At 43.0% G+C, this 16,260-nt stretch overlaps 1 protein-coding gene across 1 annotated transcript in view; it reads left to right on the top strand.

The window, feature by feature from the left end:
- The first annotated feature begins 3,520 nt into the window (after positions 1–3,520).
- Positions 3,521–16,260, top strand: part of MAP3K1 (mitogen-activated protein kinase kinase kinase 1) — a 65,743-nt gene continuing 53,003 nt past the window's right edge. Inside the window, exon 1 of the mRNA XM_037530371.2 lies at positions 3,521–4,033. Coding sequence (XP_037386268.1) covers positions 3,546–4,033 — 488 coding nt within the window. The 5' untranslated portion in view covers positions 3,521–3,545. The remainder of the gene's footprint in view (positions 4,034–16,260) is intronic.

Below are 16,260 nucleotides of genomic sequence, written 5' to 3'. Positions count from 1 at the left end.
GTGCATGCAAATGCATGCAAAATATTTATATGACATAAATATGTGTGTGTATATGTATGTGTAGACAGATAGATGGTTTTTTTAACCAGTATTTGGTTGTAGGATCTTAGTCTTGTGAGTGTAGTGCCAGCATTTATCTCATTTTCTTCAATTTCCAGCTTTAGCTTCTTTAAAGAAAAGTGAGAACTGATACTGTTATAGATTCTTCGAGATTTGAATGCTTTCCTCCCAATCTTTTTCAATCATCACACCCACAAGCAATTTCACAGATTTTTTCTCACTAATTCTTTCAAAGGATTTAATGTAGATTTCAGTGGAATAACTTTCTTTTTGCACTCATATAGCATGTTTTATTAAGTTAATTATCAACTAGGTATTACTTCATTAAATTCCAGAAGGATAGTTATAATAGTTGTAATCTGATTTGGGAACAAGTATGACAGATTCTCTGGGGGCCCAAGACTCACCTGTACAGGTGCGATGGGGCATACACTGTACTGTGGCAAAATGTATGCAATGACAGGTGTCTATTACCAGATGAGTTAGCTCAATGGAGACTGGTTAGAAACTTTCTACTATAACATCAGTAGCAGTGCCTTCGTAAGGGGTCAGCTTTCCCACAGATAACAGCATTTCCTGACTTAGAACATCTATAAATACCTGGAAAATATGGTGTCTGAAAAGAGCATGGAGAAATCAAGCTTTAGCCTTAACTCTTCTGCAAGTATATCATAATATTTATAAACCTGACAACCGCAGCATTTGTTCTGTTCTCAAGGTTGCATTCTTTTTATGACTACCTAAGCATTGCTCTCCCATGGGCATGAACACACACACACACACACACACACACACACACGAATCTGAAATTTGATTGGTCCAATAAGTACCCACAAATAAAAAAATTATGGGTGGCATTGTTGCATGTATTTAAATTTATAAATATGAAAAACAACAAACACTATGCCCAAAGATGAAGAAAACTTCTTACATATGCACAGTAGGTACTTAATTAACACATGATGAATGATGTACAGACTAAAATATTTCTGTCAGTGCATATTAACTGTTCTTTCCAATGTCAGTAATATTTATGCACAGTGAAGAAATGCACCAATATTAAACTAAACCCTCCAAATGGATGTGGTGTAGGAACTGAAGTGTGACTTAGGCAATTCCCAGAAGCATCATGTGGAAGCAGTGATCTGTAAAGCACTGGATAAAGGTTACTGAAGTTGTCAGGGCATAAATGATTGCAAGGCTTGTATCTGAGAGAGAATGGAAATAAAGAGCTTAGAAATCATAACTGGAGTTTTCAGAGTAGGAGCAACCGTCTAAGAGCCATGTCTCCTTTGTGTCATTAAAGAAGCAAATGAAGGCAATTCAACATGTCTTAGTGCTGGAAATACAAAGCAGGACCCAACAGAACCAAAACCAGAGCCAGAATCTTAACCTTGGGTGAAATGCAGAAAGTGTGTCTTCCTCAAGAAGACTATTTTAACATCTGGCAAAGAAAGAACACCCCTTTCAGTCAAGCATGTCTTTTGACTTTCTCTTTAAAAAATCAGTTTGGCCATGTGTGGATGTTTAAAGACTGTTCATTTATATAAAAAATAAGGGGGAGATGGCTGAATGTGCCAAAAACTAGGTTAAAGACCAACACTTAGGTTTCCCCATGCAGGTGTGTGGTGGATGGAGGTCAAACAATTGCAGCTAGCAGGTAGTGCTGCATTTGGTACCCTTTCACTAGCTCACCTTTTTGTCGCTGTGCACAAATTAAGAGGCAACTGTGTTTGGCTGAAATCCCGTCCTACTTTGTTACCCTGGCCAAACATCAAAAAGGTTGGAAGGAGAAAGATGTCCGCTTTCTCACTTATAGGTACCTGAGCTTGTGTGTGCAAATTTAAAGGTTTTTCGATCTAAATAGGAACAAGGAAAGTTTACCCTTTTCAATTTAGAATTTGGTGGGTGTGACAATCCGGGAAGACCTGGGAAATAACTACTGTTTGGTTTTGATGATACACTTGGCTGCCATTAAAAGAGCATATAATTATATCCTAAATGTGGACTTAAGATTTTAACAGATTTATCTAAACTTTCAGAATTTGTACCATTGCATGTAGCTATCTAAAGCTAACTTCTGGCAGCTGTAGTAGTACTCAAGAACTAATATGAAATCAGAACCTTTAAAAAAAAAAAAAAATCCCTCGGACACATCACCCTCCTCCTCAGTTAACATTCACGCGCAGAAGGGGTTTTCCTTTTTTTTTTTTTTTTTTTTATTTTCAAGAAGCCAAAGGAATTTCGTAGGCAGCTCTTACGCCTAACATATGCAGACTGACAAGACAGCGATCTCTTCTCTTCAAGAGGAATTCCTCGCTCTCCCACAGTGTCTTAATATTCCACAAAATAAATACGGGGGCGCAGCTCTCGGGTGCTTAGCTCTCCCTTTACAGACAAACCATTTCAAGGAAAAGAAGGAAGGGCAGAAACGCTGAAGTTCTACTGCCTGCAGAAAAGGTCGAAAGCCATTAACATCTAAATAGTTTTTTCCATTCCAAAGCACCTTATCGCGGAGACGCCCCCAGGGACTCGGGACGCCGCGGCGTCCCCGGCGCCGCTCGCCCTGGGGAGGAGCGAATTCGCACCCGGGCGCGACCCCGCCGGGAAAAGGGACGTGCAGCCAGAGGCATCGGCTCCCGGAGGGCCGGGACCTGGCCGAGGGTGACACCGCGCGCACTTCCTGGCACCGCGCTGGTTCCTTCCCCAGACGTGCTCCCCGGGGACGCGCGCCCTGCCCTGCCCCGCGCGCGGAGCCCCTGGCCGGCCCGGCCTCTCCGCAGCCCGGGGCGGGGGGACAGCGGGAGGCGCCTGCGGTTGTGCACACGACATCCCACAAAACTTTGAGGTTTTCTTATTTGTAACACGCGTTGGGTCTGGGGGCAAAAGAGACGTGCGTTTCTTAAAAAACTTGACTTTTTTTGGTGCGCGGCAGCGCGTCCGCGGAGCTGGGGCTTCTCCTGCTCTGCAGCAGGCGACCGCCCAGGGCGCCACCTGCACGTCCGCGCGGGCGGGGGTGGGGTGGGGCCCGCGCCCCGACGCCCCGTGGAAGGAGCGGGGCGGATGACAGACTGGGGCGCCCCGGCCCGCGCCCCCGCAGCGCGCACGGCGGTGGGAGCCGCGGCTCCTCGGCGCTCCGGGCCGCGGCTGCGGCGGGGAGGAAGCGGCGCGCGGCGGCCGCCAGGCTCCTCCTCTCCCCGGTGCGGCCCGGCACTACCTGGCGGCGCGGGGGGCGCAGCGCGCAGACGCCCCTGCGGCGGCCACGGCCCGCGCGCCTCGCCCGCGCGCGGCCCCCCGCGCGCGCCTCCACCTGCCGGCGCCCCCGCCTGCCGGTGCGGGCCAGGCGCCCGGCGGGCCGCGCTCACGCAGGCGGCGCAGGCGGCCCTACGCTGGCGGCGCAGCGCCCGCCCGTCCGCCCGCCCCCTGCGCTCTCCCCGCCCCCTCCCTCCGCGCAGGGGCCGAGCCAATGTAGCCCGCGAGAGAAAATGGCGGCGGCGGCGGGGAATCGCGCCTCGTCGTCGGGATTCCCGGGCGCCGGGGCGGCGATCCCCGAAGCGGGCGGCGGCGGAGGGGCCCTCCCGGCGGGCAGCGCGCCCGCGGCGGCCGCGGGGCTGCTGCGGGAGGCGGGCGGCGGGGGCCGCGAGCGGGCTGACTGGCGGCGGCGGCAGCTGCGCAAAGTGCGGAGCGTGGAGCTGGACCAGCTGCCGGAGCCGCCGCTCTTCCTCGCCGCCTCGCCGCCGCGCTCCTCCCGGTCCCCGTCCCCGTCGCCGGAGCCCGCGGACGCGGCGGCGGGCGGGAGCGGCTCCCAGCCGGGCGCGGGGCCGCCGCCGCCCGGAGCCGCGGGTCGCGGCGGCGCCCGCCCTGCCGAGCCCGCGGCGGCGCCGGACAGCGGCGCCCCGAGCCCCGCGGGGCCCGAGCCCGGGGAGAAGCGGACGCCCGGCGCCGAGCCTCCTCCTGCGGCCGTCCCTGCCGGGTGAGCGGCGCGGCGCGGCGGGGGCGCGCGGGGCTCGGGGCGGCGGCGGCGCAATGAATGGAGCGGGGCTGCGCGCGGGGCGGCGCGGGGCTGGGCGCGGGAGGCTGCGGGCGGCTGGCCGAGCCCCGCGCCCGCGGGCACCCCCTGCGCCCCCGCGGCGCCCCAGACTACTTCTGGGGGGCGGGACGGGGGCCGGGGCGCGGACGCACCGGGAGTTTGTTATTGTTTGCAGACATGTGACAGACGCGCCGGCGGCTGCGGGGACCGGGGCGCAGAGGTGGGGAGGTCGCGGCTGGCTTTGTGGGGTCCGCGAGGAGCGGGGCTCAGCGCCTGGCGGTGCCGAGTAGGGGGGCTCGCGGCACCCCAGGGGCGGCGTCCCCGGAAGGCGAGGCCAGAGTTTACTTGCAAGAAGCTGGGGGTCCAAAAATGGGCGGGGCGGGTGGGAATCCCCAGCCCGAGGCTGATGGGGCTCCGCGGGGCGCAGGAGGCTCCTGCCGGGTCCCCGCGGCCGTGACAGCGCAGCCTCCTGCAGGTACCGGGCTCGGCCGACGTGTCCGTCTCGCTGTCAAGACGGGGCGGGCGGGCTGCGCTCTCCGGCGGGCCTGCAGCCCGGGAATGGGGTGCGCCCAAACGCGCCCCTCCGGGGGCTGCGAGGGCTCTGGGGAGTGCAGGCTGCACCGCTAAAACTTGAGTGACTTCTGTGGGGAGTTTGAATTTGGCCTTTGAAGTTGCTTTTGGCGGAGTAGTGTGAGAGCCGGCGCCGGATGTGTTAGCCATTCAGTTTCTAAGCGGCGGTGGCTGCTCCCCCGAACCCCCTCCGGCGTGGTTGGGGACCGCGGCGCCGGTGCGCCTTCGGCGCGGTGGAACGCGCGGCCTGTCCACGGCCGCATTCCGGGGGCCACTGCGGGGGGCTCGAAGCTCGGATCATCTGTGGTGCCTGTGCAGTTACCGCTCGTGGAAGGTAACTCGGGCCGGCGCTTCTTGGCCTCTTTTTTTTTTTTTTTTTTGGCAACTGGGAATTTTTTCTGGCAAAGGAAATTCTTTTAAGTGTGACAACGGTAATCCTGGTTTTAAAACTCGGGCTAGTGCATGCAAAGCACTATCTTAATGGCTATTTTGAGTTTATGGAAATGTTTCTGGGAGAGTCATACGTTGCCCTGCAGAGTTCACTGACCTTTATTCTGAGTATTTTATGGACTGGGTCTTTATGTTCATTTCCCTTGTGAGACGAATTGGACAGTAGGAATCCTTGGGTTTGTTGTTATTTTAAATGATATTTTAAAAACTTGATTATTTGGTTAAAGCTGCACTTCGTTTATTACTTTGGAAGTCCCCCCCCCCCAAAAAAAAAAACACTAAAAAAAATATGGTCAGCACTGTAGCATGGTAATATTGGGAGGAAAGGAGATAGCCTCCTCTACATTTAATTGCTTCTTTGCAGATTGTATTACCACTTAACTAGAATAATTCTTTGAAGTTGTTACACAAGTGAGATCCAGATTAAAATATTAGCCTCCAAACTTGAGAAATTAATCTTGTATATTCTCAGTGAGACCAGCTTTTAGGATATAATAAGTAATTTAGCATTCTAGACGTCTTAATGAGCTATCTATGCATATAGTAACAGAACAACCACTGTAAAAACAGTGTAGAGAAAGTCAGGGTTGTCTCACACAAAATAAGACTCAAGGGGAGGCAGATAGAATTCAGGGATTGAGTAATCCATGCTTAATGTTTTCATTTTGTAACCTACGTGTCTTCCCTCACCCCCTGTTTAAGGGTTGGATTATAATTGCACAGTATATGAAATAATGTGTTGCTCAGCCTCATCAATTTTTTAATGCATTTCATTAGCCAGAATGCTGTTTCTTCACCCAAATGTCATATCTAAGGATTCCTTTTGTAGGAAAATGTTGAACTACAGTGACTTTTTTCCTCCATTTTTTTGGTCAGTGGGGTTGAAATTTATTTGAATCTGTCGGTATAAACTCTAATAGCCATTCAGTAAAATTTCAGTTTACCTTTTTTGACAATAATTACATTCATACTTTAAGGAGAAAAATCAAACATTGAGATTTTGAAACATGTTTGTGTTTCAGTAGTAGTATTGGTCTAAAGAACCCTCTGTCTAAAGACCTATTGTATTTTTTAAAGATAATTGTATCATTTTTTATTTCAGAATTTCCCGCAATCTTTGATCCTTAGATGTTGAAATTGTAATAGTAGAAAATGTTTGTGAAGTATAAATATAAAATGTAACATAAAGTGAAATATAAATAATACTTATTAAAAACAGAAGATTTGAAGTCTGTCCCTCTTCTTGGGGTAATAACTGAAATCAGTGAAAGTTTTATGCCTGTAAGTGGCGCCCAAGGGTTTGGAATTTTTCCTTATAATACAGAATTAGGGGCTTTTTCTTCCTATTTACTGTCTTTGAAGAAAAATTACAGTGTTACTCTCCATTGAACAGGCTATTGTGAGTTTGGTAGATATAATTACTCCATCCTATTTTTGTAACAAAAAAACCTAACTATCAATTTGCTGGCCCCATGAAAGAACAAGATATGCTGTACTTGTTAATGTTCGTTTTTGTTTAAAGCTAAAGCTATTTCATAGGCTGCTTTTTTATCTTCATATAGCCCACAGCTTTCACTTCCTTTTAGAAGCTGTTAGGTTAAAAATAAAATGTAGTGACATTTTGGTAGAGGAGGTATGGAAACATCACCTGTCAGTAAATTTTTTCACAAATGAAGTTGGTGATTTTACAAAACAATAGAGGTAATTATATAAGTTGGCCATACATTAATTTGTAAGTTTTGTAGTTATGAATTGTCTCCAGCTCTATTTTAAATTGGGTAAGAAAATTAATGCATTCTTCAAAGATTAACCTTATTAAATATAATTTTGAAAGTGAAATATCAGAGCCAGAATTGTTGCCAGCTTTTGTTTTCCTTTCATATCTGATTTTGGCAAGGGTGACTGGCTAACCAACATTCCTTAATATATGATTTTCAATGCACTATAATAACTCCATTTTGTTAGATTAAAAAAAAATCCAACCAGGAAGTAATTCTGTTCATTGATATTCTTTCCTGTCTTCTGTACACATCAAGCATAATATGTTGCATGGTTTAGAAATGATCATTGACTTGTAGACTTGGAGGTTTCAAAATATGGAAAGAAAGGAGTGGTCTTTGCTTTCAATAGCAGAAAAAAGAACCAGCTACAGCTTGCCTATGCTGTCTGCTGATCAGTCCTTGACACCTGCTGTGAGCATTCCAAAGGGAGAGAGGATGGGTGGCTAATGGGAATAGATTCCCTTGAGGAAATATACTGGGCGTTGAAAAAAATAGGATCATTCAGAAGTGCTCTAAGTTTGAAAGCATGGCTTTTGCATTTGTATCCCATTTTCTTGGGTCAAGGGATATTTCTCTGTGAAGAAGGCGATAGAAAAATGTGGCATGGAAAAGCAGTAGTCTCCAGAGGCTGCATTAGAGCTGCATCTCTAACCTTGGAATGCTTTACTTACACCAGATATACCACGTATGCTCCTTAGACTTGGTTGTGTTCCTCAGTCCTCTTTTTTATACCATAAAAAAAGAGCTGCTTTGAAATGTAAATGGGTAGATTAATATGAGGAAAGGTGCAGTATTAGGAATAAACCCAAGTTGATTTTAAGTCATTTAAGAACATTTTTAAACATAAGGAAAAATAAGAACAGAATTAAAGTAAATGACTCATTGTAAAGCAGTGAAATCAGTCAGGTGCTCTTATTGCATGAAATGAGAGAATTTTAGGTGTATGTAAATGCTTAGATGCCTTTTCTATAATCACTTCCTTGCCGTCAGTTGTCAGATGTTATATATATTATCTCATTTGTCGTCACTATAACCTTGTAAGGCATTGTAAATTGTGTTTTGGAGAGGCAGAAACTCATCTGAGATGCTAAAGCCCCATCATCACACAAGTAGAAGACAGAAGTAGGATTCAAATCCAAGATGGTCTGGCTCTACATTCATTTCTTTTTATCACTTTATGCTGACTGCCTTTTCTTTTTCAAAATAATAATCAAATTGATGATTTTTAAGAGGACAGTTGTTCTGTAGGAGTCATAATAAACAGTAGGTCTCTACTGAGTGCCAATAAATCTGTCTTCTGATATACATGCATATATATAATGCATAGCTTTATGTAACCTGCCTCTTACATGTCATACAAGTAAACTGTACTAAGATCACCTTATCATCCTAGGCAAAGAAAATAAATAGTATTGTTTCTTTGATTTATTGATATGTGATATATTAAGTTATAAATGAAAGGAAATAACCTGGAATTAACATGACTCGTTCATCTGAATAATGACACAGGTGGTGAAACTATTCCAGTATTGCTGGGTCCTACCCCCTTTGTTATTGTTTTAGATTTCATACATCGAACATTTAAGAACCTCTACAAGGTGATGGTTTAAGTGGTGAAGATAATGATCCTCAATACACAGCCTCATATGAACATTTTTCACAATACCTTGTAAGTGCTGTAAGTGAGATGGTTATACAGAGGGGTCACCCAGACACCCAGATTAAAATTAGTCTCTGAATCTTATCAACAACTTTCCAGTCCTATTTCTGTAGTGACTCTCAAGGTACCTCCCTAGTTTTCTGAGAATTAGCCAGCCAGGTTAGTAGGTAGGGTTGATCGCTTTGTTCAGCTTGTGCCTGTGCATTGGTCTGATAATTTTTGCTCTTTTCATTTGCTCTTTTACCCTTTTCTTAGGACAGATATATACTGTAGCTTTTCCATTTCCACAGTAATGGAAAAAGAATCTTGATACAGATTCTTGATCCTGTTTGCCTACACACTTACAAGAAGTATATGCAGCACTGCAAGTTTAGGCATGATTTTTTTTCTTGCAAGAGAAAATTAAAATGGGGAAATGGGGAGCAAGAAATTCAGTATCTGCCAGTTCTGGTTTTAAATTCAATTTTTATTTTTAGTAACAGCAACTCTGCTAGTTAAAAACAAACAAAAACAACATAAGGAAATGTAAAATATGCTCTAGGGTGTAAGATAATCGGGAAGATATCTGGGTCTTCATTTACTCTGTGGCACATCACACTGGGTTTAGGTATGCTTGGTATGGAAGGGAGCTCTGTATTGTTAGTGACTGAGTCTTTGGAATACCAGTCTGGCTAGTTTGGGGAATAGATTGAGATGTTATAGAGTCCTGGAACTGTTAAGTTCTTAAACCCAGCAAGCATGTATTTCTGAAAGTACGGTCTGACATCTGGGAATTGTTCAATGAACCCATCAGAGCTCTTGAAGACTGCAAAAAGTCCCTGGAGCTTATGCAGTGCGCTAGTTAGTAAGTTAACTAAGTGTATCGCATGTAAGCATAACAGTGATGCTCTGTGTGGAGTGAGGAGAGTGGGCAGAAGCTTTACCCTTTACAAATAAATATGATCATTGCTTTTCTTTATTGCCTAAGTCATCACTTAACTGATAATCAAGTAATCTTCAAACTGGTCTTACAGCATTCTGAATACTAAATAGCAGTTGTTAGCAGGCAAGAAATCTGTCTCATTCTTTATAGCATCTTAACTAGTGTCTGATACCCATAAATATTCAGAGTCCATGAATGTTAGGATGAACTAATTTTCCTAAAGTGGTTATTTTTAAGTGAATATGTTGGAAGATTGGACTAATTTACCTGAAGTGATTTTAATCATGATTTAGCTTAAGACAAGTTTTGATGGCAAGATTTCTTGTAAGCTTGTATACATTGGTATTTTAGCATTAGTTGGTGTTTAACAAGTAGTGATTGCTAATATTGACCCATTTCCTGTAATGTAAAACTGATAATAATTAGTTCGCTTTTATAACTAAGTGTATTTACAAAGTAATTGAAGCCATGATTCAACTTTCAAGTACTGAGAAAATTGAGTTCTGGTATTTGAAAGTACCCAGTTATTTGGGCTAATGGTTAACCCCCACCCCCCGATTTTCTTAACCTTGATAATTTTTTCTTGATATCCCATCACTGTCCTTTTGAACATTAATGTTAGACAGTCCTCAGAGTGGTCCTAGGGCGTCTATCATTCTGTCTCATCCAGCCTGGTCCCAGTATCATTAATGCTCCAAGATCAACTGTTGGGCAGTCACAAATGGTGGCAGGTTTCTTTTCCTAGCCCTGACCTCTCCTAAGCACCAGACCTATATCTAGTTGTCGATATGGCACATCTATACTCAGACGCCTAAAACCATATTCACAATTTCCCCTATACTTCCTCTTACTAACTTGTTCCCTGGTCTTAAAATGACAGTACCAGGACCTAGAGGTTATCCTTGACATCTTCACCCTCACCTCCTTGTATTCAGTCCATCATCAGAGGCTGGCAATTTGGCCTTTTATCATATCCCTGGCTCAGGCTTCTGTGATCTCATGTGGACTAATATACTACTCCCCAAACTTGCTTCCTATAACCTACTTACCACCTTCCAATTTATTCTCTATATTATGTGGCCAGAGTGATCATTTCAAAATGTAAATCTGATCATAACAACTTCCTGCCAGAAAAATAAATGAAATGAAATTTAAAAATCCTCAAGCGTTTTCCTTTTAGTTAAACACCATAGACTCCATAACATGCCATGCTGAGTCTTTACCTGGTCTGGACTCTGCCTGTCTCGCCAGGCTTATCTCAGATCAGACTCACCCCTGTTTTCTGTAAAATTGCCTTTTTTCATTTCTTCAATTTCAGTACACCAACTCCTGCATGACACACCCCCCTCTTCCTGGAATACTTTCCCCAGGCCTCCAGCCAGTTCCTCATTGTTCAGATTTTACCTTATTGATGTTTCCTCATAGAAGCTCCTTTCTTGATTGCCCAGACTGGCTTCCTACCAGTGTCCCTATTGTCAGTGTTGTTATTTTACATTTACCACCTCATTTGTTGAGAGGCTGCTTTCCTTAGAAGACCTTAAGATCTAAGTGGGCTGAGCCTTTGGCTGGTTAGGGAGAGACCCAGCACTTAGCAAATTGTTGACTAAATCACTGAGGGTAATAATGTCACAGCAAGTTTAATCATCTTTTCTTCCCCTTTGGTCAGAAGTGGTATAGGACCTTCCTGAGATGAAGTTAAAGGTCAGAAGTCTAGACAGTTGGTGTTTCTCAGTTATCAGTTTGTGATATAGTCATCGGGAGGTATCTAGGCTATTAAACACCAAGTGTGTAGATGACGTAGTAGAATAGTTGAATATAAAGTAGGATAATTTAATGCTCTATAGAGGAAATTGCTGTACTGCTTGATAATCTGCTATAGGTAAAAAGAGTTTGCTGTCTTTATGTAATTCTTATGCACATACTAGGGAGCTGAGAATGTGAGAGAATATATACTAAATATATGGGTGTATGAATAAATAAAAATGTTTTAGGCACTAATAGGATTCCTTTTTTAAATTTTTTTAAAGATTTATTTATTTATGCACACAAGAACTGAGGTACAGGCCAGAGGTGTGGCAGGTGAGAGAATTCATCAGAGACAGAATGGGGAACAGAACAGGCAGATCGACTGAAATATACTGCTGTGTTTGGGCCTCCCTGGTGGCGCAGCAGTTGAGCGCTGGGTTGCGAAGCTGCCCGCAGCCTCTGCGGCGCCGGTTCGATCCCCGGCTGCTCCCCGGCCACTGGAGGAGGGTCCCACATGGTGCGCAGACCTCTCCTGCTGCCTGCTGCTCTCCTCGGCAGTGTACTTCGGTCCTTCTGCCTGTTCTGCTCCCTGCTCTGGCTCTGGTGAATTCTCTCACCCTCCTGCGCTTCTGACTGTACCCAGTGCTTGTATAAATAAATAAAAATAAATCTTTAAAAAAAAAAAAAAAAAGAAATATACTGCTGTGGGGAGCAGTGAGCAAGTCAGGAGAGGTCTGCGTCGCAGTGTAGGTATCTCCCTGGCCGGGGATCGAACTCGTGCTGCAGTGGCTGCAGATAGTTTCATAGGTTGTGTCTTAACCTCTTGTGCCACCAGGGTGGCCCGGGTTTTTTTTTTTTTAAGTTCTCTGGGAAATTAAACTTAAGATACCAGTTTTTAGGATTCATGTCCTAATATATTATTATGAATATACTCAAAGATGTCTGTATTAATATAATTGTTCTTTTTTCAAGTTCTCAGAATTTAAGCTTAGGATTTTTGTCCCAATAACTCTACTTCATCCATAATTTGTTAATTTGTTATTAATAATAACTCAGTCTGGAATAAATAGTTCACATTTGCATTAAAGAAAAGCTTTGCTAGATAGGTTCTATTTAAGATTTCAGAAGCCAAGAACCCACATAACAGAAAACGTTTTAAAGTCTACTAGTGGTAACTAAATCCTGCAGCCTCCCTTATCTAGAACGCGGTTTAGCTCTAAGAAGTAAAGAGAAAAAACTTTCACTGCCAAAGGGCTTGTAACTAAATCTATGCTTTGAAGTTCTCTGATTTTACACTTAGAAGACTTCCAAGGGCTTTCATTCAGAACTCTCTGACACTTGTTTAAGATACTGTACTTGCCGTCTTGTCCATTTGTTTTCCCTAACATGCAGCAATTTAAAGGACTGGCGTGTGAACAAGAGGCAGGTCCTGTGAAGAGAGGAGTTTAGCAGAAACCTGAGGGCAGGGAGAGAGAAGCCTTGAAAACTTGCAATTGGGGGCCACCTGGTGTTGGAACATTCAGTTCCACACACCTGAACAGCCTCTAAGATGTCCAATTTATTAAATCACAGCAAAATAGAAACATTGCTTTTTATTTTTTATTTTATTTTTTATATAATGCCCCTTTATTTTTTAAATTTCTCTTGGAAACTTGGGGTAGTGTTTCAGTTAACACTGGAAAGTGATAATTAATGAGAATAGAACATGCATAAACTTTTTAAGAGCAGTCTCTTAAGTTTTGGCTATTAATGGTTTCCCCTACATTGATTTTTAGACATTAGTTTCCTTATTTGTGAAATGGTGTGTTCAAGATTGTGTGTATACATATATATGATATGTGTGTGTATATATATATATATATATATATATATATATATATATATACACAACCATGGCTCACAGAAGTGGTGTTCCTACTCAGTAGACTAAAATTAGAAAGCTTATATAGTAAGGAAGATTTCCATCCAAGATAATTATTTAAAGTAGTTTGATCCTTAAAGGGGTAAACTTCTAAGATAACTCAGAGTCCTCCAGCCTTGATGATACTGAGTGGATAGGGAGTTCTTCAAAACTACATAAAATTGCATGCTGCTTACTAGAAATGTCTTACGGTCTTGCTTTATTTGTTGACCTGAGTCATTTTATACCTTGCAGTTTCTTTAAGATACTTGATAATTAGTTACCACCACTACCAACTGACCTTTCTCCTATGAAGAGTCAGGCAGTAAGCTTTAGCTTTGTAATAACATTAATGAAGTTATTTAATTACTACAAAGTTGTTGGTTTAATGAGATGGGTACTTTGCTAAAGCATTCTTAATCTCCATATGCACTAAGGTAAGTATTTTGAAACAGGCGTTATCTTCTTATTTTTTTTCCTACAAAATAATTAATTGGCTGCATCTTAATTTTTTTCTGAATTTCTGTTGATATTCTTTTTTTTTTTATTTTAAAAGATTTATTTATTTATGCAAGAGCTGAGGTACAGGCCAGAGGTGCGGGAAGGTCAGAGAATTCACCAGAGGAAGAGTGGGGAGCAGAACAGGCAGACGGACCGAAAACACTGCTGAAGGTGCTCCCCTCAGCATCCCTTTTCTAGTAAGCAGCATGCAATTTTATGTAGTTTTCAAGAACTCCCTATCCACTGCAGCAGGCGAGGCAGGAGAGGTCTGTGGCACCATGTGGGTATCTCCCTGGCTGGCCGGGAATCAAACTGGCACTGCAGACAGCTTCACAGCACAGTGCTCAACCCGTTGTGACACCGGGGAGGCTCTCTGTTGATATTCTTAAATTTTTGTGTGTAATAAATTATTTTCATTGAACCTTAGATTTTTAAAAAGATGTGACAGATTAATGTAGATATTAATGTTCCTGAAAGAGTTTTGGTATTATAATGTGAATTCATTTTGAATTTTGAAAATATATCTCAATTATTCTGGTATACCAGCAACTCCATACTTACTTTTGATGTTTTGTTGTTTTTGATGTTTTATACTTTTGATGTTTCTGGGATTCAGAATTTGTAGAATTAAATTTCATTAATGGAGTGATTGGACAGTCCTTTTGAAAACAATGGAACAATTTATTATTTATTTATTTATTTAAAGATTTATTTATTTATACAAGAACCGGAGTAAAGGCCAGATGCGTGGGAGGGTAAGAGGATTCACCAGAGACAGCGTGGGGAACAGAACAGGCAGACTGACAAAATACACTGCTGAGGGGAGCAGCAGGAGAGACAGGAGAGGTCTGTTGCGCCACATGGGACCCTCTCTGGCTGGCCGGCCGGGATCGAACCCGCGCTGCAGGGGCTGCAGACAGCTTCACAGTGAGGCGCTCAACTGCCTGCGCCACCAGGGAGGCCCCAATTTATTTTTTAAATGTATATCATTTAACAAAAAGGACTATACTATGTCTACTGTATAATTAAACTATTTTGTTAGTTATTTGGATGAACATGGAGTTACCTTTTTACTGACAACATAGAATTCCATCCTGTGGATGTCTCAATAATTAACCAGTTTCTCATGTTTAGGCATTTATATCGTTTGCTTTTTGGTTGTTAATTAAGCATCATTGACTACCATTTTATATAAATTTTCTGAGTTATCCCCTTAGTTCTGTTTAGCAAGTATACAGTAGTATAATTGCTGAGTCAAAGGACATGCATATTAGAAAATGATCTTATATTCAAACTGCCCTGTGAAGTCGTTGTGCTTACATTTACCTCGCCCTATGTGACAGTACCTATTGCTCCACATGCTTGCCAACATTGAATACTATCAGTTTTTCCTTTTTGTCAATTCAGTGGTTAAAAGATTGCTTCTTATTTTAAATGGCACTTCTTACCTTTTTAGCATCATTGTATACTCTGTTATATTTATTGACAATTTCACACTACTTTTGTGTATTTCTTCTTACTCATAGAATTATCCATTTTATTTTATTTGTAAGCATTCTCTAAATATTAGAATATTACTTTTGATATTTATTGTAATTGTTTTCCTCTGCTTTGTGTTATGACTTCTGAATTTCAATCATAGTGGGTTTTTTATAGAGAAGCTTTAAATATTTTTTCAAATCAATTCTTTTATCATTCCTGTGTCTAGGTTTTAGAAAATAGCTCTCCAGAGAGGCAGTGCTGTGTAGTGCTGGGAGATGAGACACCTGGGCTTTCACCAGTTTCATTTACTACCAAGTAGTATAGCTGGGAAGATAATTAATTTTTTTTTATTTTCTCTACTATAAAATGAAGATAACTGCTTCAGAGTTGTTACAAGGACTAAATATGTTCATATAATTTTTTAAAAACAATTCATGGTACATAGTAATAGCTACTGTTATTTTCTACTGCAAAATTATAAAAGTTAACGGTGTTTTCTACTAGCATTCTTACAGCATTTAAAGTATTTTAAGAAAATACTTTAATCTCTTATCCAAAGCTTAAGGGATGACATATAGCTCTGTCTTTCTCCCCTGCCCTCCCAGCCCCCGCCCCCCCCCCAAATGTCTGTCTAGATGCCCCAGCACTGGTTATTGATTAAGTGTCCTCTTTATCTTATACAAGTTTACAGATATTTGGAAGTTCTCAAATACATGACTTTATTTCAGATCTTTGTCTTGCACTGAGTATAAATTCCTAAATAAGCACATTTCAAGGTTTGTACAAAAACTGAAAGAAAGTCATTGACTAGAGAAAAAAGAATATCAGATTATTAGCTTTATTTTTGTTGAGTTGTCTTGTCGATGTTTTGGTGCCTAAAATGTCTTGCTTCAGTGAGAAACCTGCATCCAACTACCTCTAAGGTTGTTTTTCCAGGAGGAAGTTTTACCAGGCACTATAGCCGCCACGTGTCCAAACTGAATCCTGGTCCTCCCCAGCCTCTTCTTCCTCCCCCTCGGTTATCCCTGTAATCCCTGCCACCATCTCCCTAATTGATGTGCTCTTATTCCTCTGGCTTTTTCACCCTCAGCGTCCAATCAGTAACCAGTTCTATTGTTGCCTGTTCTCTGCTAGCCTTGGAATCCACCCCCACAGCTG

The sequence above is a fragment of the Talpa occidentalis genome, unplaced genomic scaffold, assembly GCF_014898055.3.
Source record: "Talpa occidentalis isolate TD23 unplaced genomic scaffold, MPIMG_talOcc4v2.1 talOcc4.6, whole genome shotgun sequence".
Taxonomy (NCBI): domain Eukaryota; kingdom Metazoa; phylum Chordata; class Mammalia; order Eulipotyphla; family Talpidae; genus Talpa; species Talpa occidentalis.
The sequence above is the reverse complement of the archived record's forward strand: the minus strand, read 5'-3'. Positions and strand labels throughout refer to the sequence as shown.